The 14,345-nt window shown below is 42.7% G+C and overlaps 1 protein-coding gene across 10 annotated transcripts in view; it reads right to left on the bottom strand.

Moving 5' to 3' along the window:
- LOC124176991 (potassium channel subfamily T member 2) overlaps positions 1-14,345 on the bottom strand; it is a 169,060-nt gene that overhangs the window by 136,233 nt on the left and 18,482 nt on the right. For 5 of the 10 annotated variants that reach the window (XM_046558962.1, XM_046558966.1, XM_046558968.1 and 2 more), the window contains exon 1: positions 5,840-7,840. The exons of 1 other annotated variant lie outside the window; for it this stretch is intronic. In XM_046558962.1, the coding sequence (XP_046414918.1) occupies positions 5,840-6,207 (368 nt within the window). In that variant the 5' untranslated portion in view covers positions 6,208-7,840. Of the gene's footprint in view, positions 1-5,839; positions 7,842-14,345 lie in introns of those variants that run through there. 4 more of the 10 variants (XM_046558969.1, XM_046558971.1, XM_046558963.1 and 1 more) reach the window with 3 other exon arrangements.

Below are 14,345 nucleotides of genomic sequence, written 5' to 3'. Positions count from 1 at the left end.
CTTCCCCCCAGCCGTGATTTTGGCTTCTCCGTCTTTCTCCAGCCGGTGTTCGGTTGATTGCGACTCGTTGGCGCCCAACGGCTGCTCAGCTTGCAACGTACTCTCGTCGCCGAGTCGTTCTCGTGCTAAATTGGACTCCTCCCGAGTTGCGGGCAATATTAGAAACCGTATCGCATGGTCGGGGGTCCAACACTCCCCCAAAAGAACTCGGGAGATTGGGCTCAGCGCGACATCCGGTCAGGAGTAAACGTCGACGCTAACGGCCATTCGCCCGGTTTCTTTACCGCACGCGTCGCGGGTAATTGAAAAAGGACATTTCCACGTTCGAAGTTGACGGTTGTTAATTACGCACCACGCATACCGGGACAATAAGAACCGTAACGGTCCGAATGCAGCATCATCGACAGTTTAATCCTTGGTGATTCAACGCGAGCAATTTTCCCGCAAATCGTAGGCGGAGGTCATCGATTTATGCGTGCCACGTTTGCGCTCGTCGGTGTGGGAATTAGCATCTGGGCACTGTGGAAGGGCGAGATCCCCTTAAAAACCAATCAGTTTCTCTCTTTCTACCGAGGCTTTCGCGGACTTGGCAATTAAACCGTAATTGATATTTTAACGAATTTCCCGAGGTCACCTTTACCAAGGTGCGGTACTCCCGAGATATGCGAGACCCATTTGTCAACGTGGCTTAGGCGTCGTCAGAGGGCGGAGAGCATCGTTACATAAGAGAACAAGTAGCGACATGCTAATTGGAATTAGATTTTAAACCGATAACTTCTTCTCTACCCGATTACAGATGCACCTCGATCAATCCGATGCGACGAAACGCTGAAATTAATTAAATATCCGTCACGTCGAAGGAAATTGGTGCGATAGAATCGAAAAAAACGAGAGAAAACAAAAATTGAACCAACGATTCGGATCTTGTTTTACACGTTGACATAATTTTCCAGCTATTGCTGCTGACTTTTCATCACCCTTAAAAGTTCCGTTGGATTCACTGACGCGAACTCGGACCAGAGAAAACAAGTCCATTTCTTTTTATACGGTACAACTTTGGCCAGGTAATATGGAAGTATTAATCAACAAGGGTCAAGTGGTTGAGAACTCCAGGACTTCCCGAGTTATACCACGTACAAAAACTGACCCTTCTGCAAGCCCACATAATGTTGTAACAGAGATCAAAGTGAGCGAACCGTGGCAGAATTCAAGTTTTGGGGGTAAAAACTCACGTAAAAGCAGAGTACTTATTCACTCAGAACAGTATAACGAACAAACGATTTTCGACCGAGAAAAGGAACCAGATTTTGAGGCTCAGGGGTTTGGTGTTGGACAAGTTTTCTCTCAACTACGCAAAGTGTTTAATTGTTGACGTAATTAACGACAGCAAGGTGTATTTAAAAATTCTACAATGGTTCGCCAGTATCTTCTTTAAATGTAAATACGGCTAGATGTGAGATTACGTGTTTGAATAATTTAAAGGTTTTCCGAACTTTCCGACAAGGGTATCGATCGCGCCTTCGTCAAGAGTCCGAACAACCGCTGAGCGACATTTTTCACCGGCGTTAAGTCGAAAATGCGAGGAGTAAGCGGTTGGCAGTTTAGAAATAGAAAACACAACGTCCCAAGTCCATGAAAATTTGACAGTCACGTGGTTCCAATTTCTCAAATGTCCCGCCATCAATTCCCTGGTTCAGGAGAAGCAGCCAAGCGAACATCATTTATGATCAATAAGGGCATTGGTTAGCAAAACTTTTCCCAATTCCCAGAGTGAGGGCAGAACCTTGGGAAAGTTCAACCGTAGGTAGTCCCTTTGCAGCTTGTTCCGTTGTTCAAGGTTCTTGGAAGACGACGACGCGACGGGTTGAGGTGAACATTCCAAACCACAGAAAGTTATATCCATTGACAAAACGTGATTCTATATTCATGCCCATCCAATTTTTCTTTAAAAAATTTCAGTCAAACACCTGAATAAGAATTACATCGACATTGCTTATCGACAAAAACAAACACTACCGGAAGCTAACCAGACGGAGCTCATTGCTGCTCGTTGTGCAAAGTGCACAAGGATGCGGGGCACATGTCGTTGGAATTCCCGCAAGAAGAGAAACCGGCAAAATTATGCCAGATCCCGATTACCGAGGCACACCAGAAAATTATAAACTCGAGACCGTCAACGCATCACACGATGTTTTACATAAAACGATCAGTGTCTGACCTTCCGGTTTAGGCACGTTCACAAATATTGCTAGTAATAGATTGAAATATCTATCTCGGTGCGTACACAGTAACGTTTACAAACCCTTTAACCCTAATCACTTACTCCTATGGAAACTTCCACATTACTTACACGAGGTTGCCAAGATCCCAGCCAACTTTGGAACGTTATTACTGTACCCAAAGTTACGTTACGACTTGGACAAAATTCTCAGGCAAAATTGAACGATTCAGAAACAGACTCCAATCTTAGTTTCAGCAAAAACTCGATGGGGATTGCGGGAGAAATTCTTCAAAAAAACAATAAGTAAACCAATACGCGATACATAAATGTGGTCTCTGAGACACCAAAGGTTTATCAATCATTCTTTATTTTACTTTCACAAGCAAACCTGATTCAAGCACGTTGACTTTAAAATTGTCGGTTAAACTCGGTTATGAGGTCGACTGGTCCCCGTGTAAGTGACTAGGGTTAATACAAACCAATTAGAGATTGTCTCAGCATGAGTCTCTCTATGCTTGAGGTCGGTTCGCTGAAGCTCGAGTGCCTGAGGGACCGAGCTTTCCTGGAGTCTAGTTACTACACACTTGTCGTATAGAATGGCTGTCGTGTGAGTACGGCAATGATTTTCGCATCAATGGTCTTCTAGGTTGCGTACGTACATTTACCGTAGATAGTTGATATACATAGATATAGTTGGCACGTGAAAATCAGGGTGGGATGTATACGTATATTGAACTCTGATCGTTTTACTCACGCAATCGGTTTCAAATCGTTGAACTCGTGACACGTGGACTTACCTGTAACAAACAAAAGATGAGACGTGGGATAAACGATGCTGAATCCATTACTCGATTAGAATTAATCTATATTAATCTCACAAAAATTTACACAGGCAGAGGAATTTTTTTTATTCAAGATGCGAATAAATCGCTAAGTATTCAGGAATGCATCGATATGATTAAACAGGACAGTAAAAACTTGCGAATGAAACTTTTTCTAGTAGGATTATACGGGCACTCGTTAAAGGTTGAAAGCTTTTTTACTGCGTTAGTAATAAAATTCCTCAAGATGAAAATTGTATGAAGACATAACCGTACGTATACTCCGATATATACCAAGTTGGAAAAACTACAAAAAAAAAAGGTCGGTATCTCGTTTTTGTATTATTATTGGTAAAAATTTTGTAAAAAAGAGGAATTTCTGGGTAGAATTTTTATTCTTTCACGATGCCGAGCAAGCGTTGAAACTTGACGGATTCAAGTGACATTACGAACTCTGAAATGCCGAGAAGACAGAGAGTTAATCCAGTAACAGTTGGTCCCGTTAGAGTTTTTCCTTCGTTTCGATATTTTCAGAGCCTCGCGTCGGCACGTATGTCTGCACTATCTCCTCAATATCACCCCGCTTGCTTTTTCGTTTTCCTCTTTATTTCGCTCTTTCTTTTCGTCTACGAAACGTGATAAGAAAACATCACCTTCGGTGCTTTGAAAAGAGCAATTACTGACCCGGATTGTATCGCATGGTGTGGAGGATCTTTAGAAGCAGCGTCCCGGTCCAAGTTCGTGGGTCTTTTTGGCTTTAACGAGGCTAAAAGGGTTAATTTTCGGAGCAACGCAGCTATCGGCAATTAAGATCGAGGAAGAACGAGAAGCGAGAGACCGCTTTTGCATATCAGATCCTTACTCAAAGGGGTGCTTTGGTCGATTTCGACATTGACGCAGGACACCCTTCTTAATTCTGCGTTGATTAATCGTTGGAAAAAGAAATGCGATGTCAATTTCCCGACGGGTTCAAACTGAGTCCATGGACTCCTTTTTCAATAACGCTATTGGCACAGATGTTTCTGACTGTCGAATAACCGGGAAAATGCCTCCACAACCGGCACTTCCAGGAGTTTTATTAATTTCGGTTGTTCGTCGGTACATGGCAAGTTAATGTTTCATCATTATTTTATATACTTTACGTGGCCTTGCTGACGGTTGAATTATTTGCTACGCGTTCAATGAGAGCTATTTTTCTATCGCATGATTATTGCTTTATATGCTTTTCAATCGACTGTTTTCACACATTTCCCGAGAATAGTCAAACATCACTCATTCGCGTGCCTTGATTTTATTCAGAAGGCAAGGTCAAAGTTCGTCTATCGAACAAATAGCCCATTCTCATCCGATATTACGCGAATGGCGATTGAGCTAGGTACGCGGATAGTAAAAGTGTAAAATATTGTCTTATCTTAAGTACGACGAATTGATTGTAAGCCTTAAGCCTGAGAAGAAGTTGAACTGCATCGATGAAGTGAAGCATTTTCAATATCGAGGTTTCCGCTTTCGCATCAATTTTCAGCAAATGATAGAGCAGTTCTAGTCAAACTCCTTTGAATTTTAATACTCCGTAAATGCACCCTGCGATTTTATTTCGTAAGCACAACGAGTGTGTTCTAATTTCAATGATCATGAATTTTTTTTAACAAGGATAGTGATTGCTAATTTTGAAATACCTATCTATCCTCACTATAAAACCATATTTATTTTGATTCGATCAGGTCCAGTGTTTGTGTTACAGCTACTACCAGTAAAATTCTATTACATGTTTATCGTTTTGACTTACCTTTTTTCTGATTCAGGGTGTTTTGTTATTTGTTGTAACTAGTTAACTGGTATTTATAGTAAATAACAAAACACCCTGAATCAAAAAAATTAAGTCACAGAGATGAAAATTTTGTTTCACTGGTAGTAGCTGTAGCACAAAAACTAGACCTCATCGAATCAAAATAAATATGGTTTTATAATGATGATGGATAGGTATTTCAAAATAAGTAAGCACCTTCCTTGTTACAAAATTTTTTTGACCATCGTACTGCAACGCTACATAAAACCTCATTTTAGTTCATAAGAACTGCCTTTTTGGAAAAAATAAACAAATCTTATTACAACAAAGCTATTCGTATCGAAAATATTCCAATATCAATTCTACCATAATAAACCTTGTTCCTAACATAATCAGTTAAAAGTTTTCATGTTACACACAAGAAGTGAATTTCTGTTGACCAGCGTTTTCATTAACCTAATGCGGTTGGGAAATACTAAAATAAGCTCAGGGTAGTCAACGCAAGCATTATAACGTAATCGCTATTAGTTGTTCATACGTGTTAGACGAACCCACACAAATCAGAGTTCCGTGACTTCTATGCCCAAAGCAATTAAAACTTTTCAGACACGCTGATTGTACCATTCCAATTTACACACTCTGTACCACATCCTAATGTGAGAATTTGTAATGAAAATTTTACAAAATTTCTAACGGATAAACCGTTCCCGTGTTATATACATTTGCGAATGGTCCTCAGGCTTGTATGCGAGCTTTTTTTCTTAACCCTGGGACCGTACACCATCCGTACGAAACAAGTACCCCGGCACTTCAAATCAACGCTACTAACGGACTGTTTGTCGTAGAAAAGTGTCGTTTTATTCCATTCGAATGCTGAAAGACCGAAGAAACGAATAACGCGTGTAACGCGAGAAGAACGCAACTGCCGTGAAAAATGACGTTGAAAAGGAGTTGGAAAAAAAAAAAAAAACGGATGTCAAAATTTCCCAGGGTAATAAGGTGGACGAATACCTTTCGTCGAGCCGAAAGGAAGACCTGGACAAGTCGCTCCACGCGCTCATGCTGCGACTCCGTCTTCGGGGTGGACCGGAGCATCGAACGCTGCTGCGACGCCTGCTGCTGGTCGAGGCGATATTTTCCGGTTGAAAATTGACCCTCGGCGGGCCGTGCGCTCGTTGAGGATTCGGAGATGTCGGAGTCGGCGTGACGGCCGTCGAGGCTTGCAGGTCCGGCAGCGCCTCGTAGTGCCAACCTCTGGCCCCCATTTCTAGCAAAAGCAGAGGTTCCGAGGATGCACTGGAACCTTGGACGGCGTCCCAACGTCTAGGGGTCGAGTCTGACCCGGGCGACAAACACGGGGCGCATCTGCAGACGTCCATCAGACACCCCCGAGCGAATTGCTCACTTTTTTTTCTTCTTCCTGGGCTCAAACCGCCGCTTTCCAATCCATTCTTACCCTCTTCGATTTCAACCCTACTCTCGTCCGGTGACAACGCTCTGTTTCTTCGTCTCGCTACTCGTTAAGCATTAAAGATTTGTACCTACGGGATCTACCGTCCTTTTTAACGATTTAAGAACACTGGTTCGACCTGAAGCAGTAGCTGTGGTCAGTTATTGAAACGATTCCCGTGAAACAAACCCGCTTCTCACTCGCACGATTTAAACGGTTAAGAATCTTTTTACAGTACCTTGTGATCCAGACTATTTCATCGCTCAAATTTTACTTGCGACGAATCTTATTGTCCGCTCGCTCATGGGTGCGAAAAGCATTCGAGGAGCTAACGGAGCGTCCTAAGCTGGTTTATTCTAATAAATCCGGGCCTGTGAGTAATCAGGATAACGGAGTGTAAAATTTTTACCACCAACAATAAACTAACAATAAGATTTCGAACTATATGCGACCAACAACGTTTTATAACACACTAAGTAACTGGGTTTAAATTTTTCGTTGCAAGTGTTATTATCAATATTATTATTATTATTGTTGTTGCTATTTTGAAATGTATTATTGCACGTATTAGGCACTAAGAGTTTCGGATTCAGACTGTTACGATACCGAACCCGTGCTAATTATATATCGCGTATTACCGAGATGAATTTATAACTAACGATAAGAGGCGAAGAGAACTTGATTTTACTCACATAGATCTATGTTCGAAATCACAGGTAAGTTAGCGAGCTATGCAAAAATTAATCACAGAATGAAAAAGGCAGCTTTGATGATATTGACTTTTAAAGACTATGTTCTAACTTCGTTGCTTCTTACTGATGTATATATATATATACATACATCCGCGGTTGTTAAGTAAGGATCTCAATCACGTATTCTCGAGTTAGCATCACCTCGAACGGTTGGTCAATAACGAAGTTACCGAAACCAAGTTCGAGAACTTTTTAATCTAGATGAAACTTTCTTCATTTAAACGTAAACGGCACATGTAGCCACCTTGGTCTTTCAACGCGACGTGGATACCGGATTACTTATTTTACAGACTAGATGCACTTTTTCACATAACTGTCGATTGTTCTTAATCGAAAATCCCATATTAAGTCCAAAGAAACTTTTTACCGAAAATTCAAATTCCCACGCACTTTTTCCACGTCCGATAAGAACGTCGACTGTTCGCTGAATTATTAAAACGAACCCGATTTCGCAAACAGGTTTACGCAATGGCAAGTGTAACTGGCTCTGACTGCGAGGATTTACGATGACAGCGGAGTATCGAGCGGCCTTGTTTTCTTACGGAAATCAATACTATTCGGCAGGCTTCGAATTTAGCATCCAACGACCATCGGTCCACTCTCCGATTTTTACTGCGAGACGAAACGAACCGACAATGTCACGATGAGACGTGGCTGTGTTCCACCTCGATTAAATTACGTCATCGCCTCCCTCCTAGGGTGGTCAAGAACAGGTATCCTATCCGCACGCGAGAGTCTTGGAAAAGCGATACCATTTCCCCCCGAAAATCTTACGACATTTTTTCCCGATAAATGTCGCCATGTCATTAGCATCGTTGGTACTTTACGCACTCGACGTTAGAGGAAAACAAAAAAGTAGGGCAAAAAAAAGAAAAAAGAAAAAAAAAACACCACACGTTCCTCGTCGGCACATCGAGCCTTGCCAAAGTGCCTCTAAACGTCGATTTACCCAAGGGTTGAACGAGGAAACCGTGCGTGCAGGTAACGCAAACTTCCACCAGTCCAATCAACCCTCAAAGGCATCTTATAATTCCGTTGGCACAGAGTCTAGAGTCAATTTCACACATCTTACGCAGCACTGTTTATAAACGATCACTGATACACGGTGGACACGGAATGCGCGCATCAGACGGGGGATGGATTCTCTTCAAAGAGGGTCCAGGTGTGTGCGTCAGGCTGCTCGGTCCAATCACTCCAAGACTGGGTCCTCGACTGTCTTGCGATTCGTCGAAGGTGGCCCGTTTAGAATTCGCGTTGTAAATCGACACATGTCAACGGCGATCTGTGTCGCCGCCAGTCAAGTGTTTCCGACAGGGGAATAAGGATCGTCGCTAGATCTCCACCCCTACTGCGCTTCGGTCCGAGATATCTTCCCCCGTGAACCCCGGAGCTCTTACGTCCCTTGCATCGAGCCTTTCTCCGTTCTTCCACGCTCTGCTTCCGTCTTCCTCTCACCCTACGGAGGGGTGACTCCCTCGCCCTCGCACTTGTCCGCAGTACCCGGCACCACCAGCCAGCACACGCCGCAGTACGCATACATGCACCCCCGTTGTCAAGGCGACTGCGCCATGGATGCTTCAGCCTTTGTGTTCCGATTACCGCGGGTGCGGATCTTTTGGCCAAAACAAAAAAATGAATAAAAGAATTAAAAATCTAATAATCCACCTTTTTCTCCGGGTCCAGGTATTGTTCAGAACCAAACCTCGCGACCTAATCGAAGATTAGCCGATTCGTCAAGTCCGATTGACTCTGGAACCGGTTCCTTAATTGAGGAGGACTAAGTTCCGCGGACGGTACCGACGCCGGCCGTCCAGACGGTCGGAAGGTTCGAATTACTGTGGAACATGCGAGTTTCTAGCGCGGAATGTCTCGATGAATGGGTGCCTGGAACACGGCATCGATTCTCCACTGGCCGGACTTAACCTCGCAAATGTAGGCACCGCTCCGCGCAGGATCAAAGAAAACGCGCAACGGTCAAGGATAACGAAACCATGTGCTTCGGACGAGGAAATCGATGCTGCTTCCGCCTTACGGTCATTCACGATCATCGAGTTGCAGCAGCTGCTCACGTTCTTGACAAACGATATATGGAGCACTGAGAAAAATTTTTATTCCCGGTTACCGCTCAGTCCTTAACTATTTTCATTTTTTACCACAATCGAAAAATATAGTTCTAGGTAGAAAATGAAAATTAGTTTTCTAGCCGTTACCGGAAAGTCTGGTATCCGTTGCTATTCTTTCTCATTACGATCACTCTTGCTATACATTCTTGCGACTGTTGCGAAAACTTAACGCTTGTGCAACGATAAATTGACGTTAAAGCCTTGTTTAACTAAAAAAGTAGAGTGAACCTCAGAAACCGATTTTGCGTTGCAATAACCAAAACAGGATCGACGATAGCGCAAAATGGTTAGGCGTACCTCGTTTTTCGTAATCCCAACGACATTCAAACAGTTTTTCTAACGATACCTGTTTTACTAAATTTTTCTAGCTGCTGTAACAAATGGAGTTTTTCTCAGTGAAGCATTCTTCCCACCCTTTCAATCTTGAGACAGAGACGAAAAAGCATACGTGGCACGGAATGTACGGGATATGGAAATTCACTTGTGAATCAGCTTTCGAATTATCGAAACTTTGTGCCTTACAGCAAATCTAATAGCCGTTAATAAAGGCCGGAGACGCGTGAATATTGCCATCAAACCGTTTTCAGGATGCACGTATACACTAGAGTGCAGGTACATACGCGTCTGAACACGACTGTAAAGGCGTACCATAAATCCAACCCCTATGTGTTTGCGGCTGATTGGGGTGCTTCCGAAGCATTCTGTACCTTTACTCTCCCTGTTTCAGAAAATATGCCCATTAGGGTTGAGAAAAGTAGGGCTGGCTTCATCGGTCTCCGTTACTTGAAAATGAAGGACTGACTTGTATTTATTTGAAGGATTTCAAGATTGAAAATTACAGTTGCTAATAAAACTGAAAATTGAAAAGTGATCGAATGATTGAAATACCATTTTAAATGGGATAAGTCATGTCGATTACGCGTCAACTTTTACCGTACAACTTTTAACTTTTGTCGCTTGAAGGTCTTGAGTAACACTTGTATAGTAGCCAAGAGTTAAATTTGTGAATTGTTGATTGTCACTGCTTGATAACACCCCGAAGAAGCACAAGCAAGATTGAAAAATTATGACAAAAGCTGAATGCAACAGATGTGGAGAAATTTTTACACGAAGCAAGTAAAGTAAAGCAACTAAAGTGGATAGAAGAAAGGGATTTGGATGTAGAATTTTGTGTGCAGAATGCGGTTGACGCATTGCGGTTTCAGCAGAGGATGGAAGAATTCTGGCCTCTCATTTCCTGACTCCTGACATCCTCATTCAATGACACGGGTCTCGTTAAAGTTCAGGAAGCTCAACGCCGTTTCGTCGTCCGAAACTCTCTTTAAGTCATTTTATATTTCAAATAAAATAAGGGACCACCGGAAAGACCTTAAAGTTGAAATATCCTTCTACATCCTTTAGGTGTCAAGTTGCAGGAGAAATTCGTAATTTCCCGTCTCTGGTTTACATTTCCACGTGCGAATGTTTAGCTTTGATTTCGTCGTGACCTTCATTGTAGCGTTTTACTTTGTCTCTCATTTTGACGAGTAAATCATGTGAAACGCTGCCTGTTTCCAGAAACGATAATTCGCGTCACGGTTTCGGTGTGCTTGAAAATATAGAGTCCAATAAACTCGGCTCCTTTAATACCACGGATCGAAGCACCGTGTTTTATCGAGCAGATAACAACTAGACGCCTCAAATGTCTAACAGGGCTTTGGATCTGGCTTCTCGAGCGGAAATGCTCGAGTCGGTCAATTTCATATTTTTCAAATAAATTTCAGGTGTCCGTTGCATTTTAAGATGTAAGCTTGAAAAATTTTTCCTCCTGCACAGTAAAATATGCATCAAAGTGTTGCACGAGAGAATAATTGGAAAAGTTTTTTTTCGTTGAAAGAAAGATTGTTGTACGTGTTAAAGGTTGTATTATGTCGAGAAATAATTGATTCGTGACGGAATGTCACGCATATCAGAACTACTACACTGTATATGCATTATACGAGTACATATTTGGTTCGGTAACCTGATACCGAGTAAGCATATCCTCCGACAATAAGTATTTCGAACGATCAACAAACGACGTAGTTTAGTTCGCGAATTCGTACTTGTACTCACTGCTCGTAATCTCTGTCTTTGTGCAGTGAAAAAAAATGCAATTTCCATTTTCGGTTTCACTTGACGAGGATCATTTCACCCGATGTCATGGACTGACAACTGATTCTGTCCCGGTTTAACCGGACTCCCGAATTTCTTCAAGATCAGAATTTGTTCAATAACAGCACGTGCGATTGCCTTGATAACAATCTCGGGGCTGTCCAGTGGCCTTCACCTTGTTCCGAGGTATGCTTAGCGCCCGTCACAGGGAGAAATTCGAGTGATGTCTGGTCTGCGCAAATTCCATTAAGCTCTGACAGTGAATTGGCAAATTGAATTTTCAGTGCCAGTCGGATTCCACCAAATACGTACATCACTTCAAATTATATGATCGACCGTGCACGTAGTCGATGAGTCGCGATGTAAGGGATGAAAAGAAAACAGAATTCTCCTTCTGGCTGAATATGTAAAAAAAAAAACGTGCCCAACTCAGGTTGTCTCAGTGAGGCATCGATGTGGGACGGTCACTTTGTTGTTTTTGTTTTCTGTGTTCAGTATCCGAAGAGCAGTTCGCGTCGCGTTAAAACTGAGCAATCGACGAGTCGTGCATCGCGTAAGCGTTCGACACTCCGTGAGTCGGTACGAAAGCTCCGAAGCTCTCAAGACTTCGCATCAAAGTATCGTCGATAGAGTAGGAAAGTTTCACCAGCCCGTAGGTGATATGGAATTCCAAGTTTTTCCGCAGTCGGTTGATCGACGATAGGAGACTTCTTTCACCCGGAGACAGTAAGCACGACTTGCTTACTTTACACCCCACGTTTAACAACGTGCTCCAAGCGTGATCGTTCTCCGCTTCAAGTTACTCGTAACTTCGTAGGTGTATGGACTTTAGCGGAGAGGGGGGCGGGGGGGCGGGGGGGGGGGGGTCATGAATCGTCAGGTAAAGAATTGCTCCAAGGAGAAGGGAAGGGAGTGAATCCAGGGTAACGGGCATCCGGCGATGCCGAACCAAGGCTGCTGCCTTCGGGAAGCGATAACTCCTTCGCCAATCACGTTCCCTTGTGGCTACCCATCGCAAGCCCTCGTTAAGGTAAGCTCGTTTCTCAACTGCAGACGGACGGACGATGGGCAGGTGAATTAGTGGGAATAATTCAAGATCCGACCGCATTACATCGCACACTGTGAGTTATGCGAGCTTACTTGCGAGGGTCTGTAAACAGCTCGCGTTACACATCGCGTAACCAGTGAAACTACCTCGCACGAAGGTTATAAGAACGGCTGTCCAGTCGGAAGTTCGGACAACCGAGGTTTCGCTGGTGGCGGACATTATCGCCTGAAATTAGCACATCCACCCCCCAAACTTATCATTCTTTTATCTAGTCTGCATCGTGACGCAAACTTTTCACTCTACCCAACGTACCTGGCATGTTCTCTGGCCTGGTGCTGAATTAGTTATCCCTTTTCCGTCTACTCGACAGAGATAGAGTAGAGCTTCGACGCGAGTGCTAAAAACTAGTTTTATCAAATATTCACGTCATGGTTTTAGCCGGATTATTGTCAACGACTAAATGTATACCTGAGCCAAAAAAGGAACAGAAAAATACTGTTATTTCCGGAAAAGAGACAAACAAACCTTACAGTTCTAACATTGGTAGTTCAGTCCTGGATTCAAAGCACTTATTTTGTTTAATACTTTGGTAGCACCGATCGATTTGTTCCTGTGTAAATTCAGCTCACTGCACTGTTTTCGAGACGACTGATTCATACGGAGACAATTTTAAGGTTAACGCAAATTTGAACGTGATTACTTCCGACGAGAGGTGACAAGTTTTTGCTACCGTAACTTTCCCCAGTAATACTTTACTCTCTTTATGCGCAGAGAGCGTCATTGATAACAGTGTGACGCAGTTTTGACATGAAAAAAAAACGAGTTGAATGAAATTCATCCCTTTGCGTACTCTGGTGTAAAATTATACAATTACGGCGAAGATGGAGAAGACCAGGAGTCGAGATTCAAGCGATTCTATTAACACTACATCTATATATAACACTGTAGTCTTAGCCTAAAAAAAAGTGATAACACGACGAATTGGTGGTCTTGTGAATCTTGGGGCTTAATCAAGTCGGGCTGAGGGTTGAAATTAGCCAATGTCGGAGCTCAACGCGTCGAAGAAAAGCGGAAGAGTAGAATTATCCTCCACCATTCAACGGCAGGTCCGTTGGACGTTGTGAATACAAAATTGGATGAATGAAAACAGAAGGGTAAACGAGCGCAAAATAAGAAAAGGGGGGATTGAGGCTTTGCAAGATTTTCTAGAGGAAATCCACCCCCATCCCTTCTCGATATTATCGGCACGTGTCATCGTGTCTCCGGCAAGAAGCTGCTGAACCGCGAAGCGTGCAACGAAACCCCCGTATCGAAGCTTGGTATCTGAAAAAAGAACCAGCGTCTCAAAACCACCGGGTTACCAAAGAACTCGATAAGACCTTTTGTGTTCTGCGTAGGAATATCTTCAAACAACGCTTCAGCCGAACTTCAAATGATACGTGGATCGACTCGAAAGATGTCAAGAAATGGTGAAACGTAGATATAATATAAAAAGGGATCAACGAGCTGAATATCTACTTGATAATTTTTCAGGGTACCTAGAAAGGTCAAAGTGTCATAGAAACATTCTATACTTCATCTTGGGGTTTTGATATTCGAAGAAATAGATTATCTTGTGTCTACATTGATAGAAATTTTTAGTTCCGGTTACCGCTCGGTCCTTAAATATCTTCATTTTTCACCACAATCGAAAAATATAGTTCCGGGTAGAAAATGAAAATTAGTTTTCTAGCCGTTACCGGAAAGTCTGGTATCCGTTGCTATTCTTTCTCATTGCCGTCACTCTTGCTATATTTTCTTGCAACTGTTGGGAAAGTTTAATGCTCGTGCAAGAATAAATTGACGTTAAAGCCTTGTTTAACTAGAAAAGTAGAGTAAACCTCATAAACTGATTTTGCCTTGCAATTACCAAAAAAGGATCGATGTACCTCGTTTTTTCAACGATACCTGTTTTACTAAATTTTTCTAGTTACTGTAAAAAATGAAATTCTTCTCAGTGCGTGAAAATTCG

The sequence above is a fragment of the Neodiprion fabricii genome, chromosome 2, assembly GCF_021155785.1.
Source record: "Neodiprion fabricii isolate iyNeoFabr1 chromosome 2, iyNeoFabr1.1, whole genome shotgun sequence".
Taxonomy (NCBI): domain Eukaryota; kingdom Metazoa; phylum Arthropoda; class Insecta; order Hymenoptera; family Diprionidae; genus Neodiprion; species Neodiprion fabricii.
This window is presented reverse-complemented; position numbering and strand designations above follow the sequence as displayed.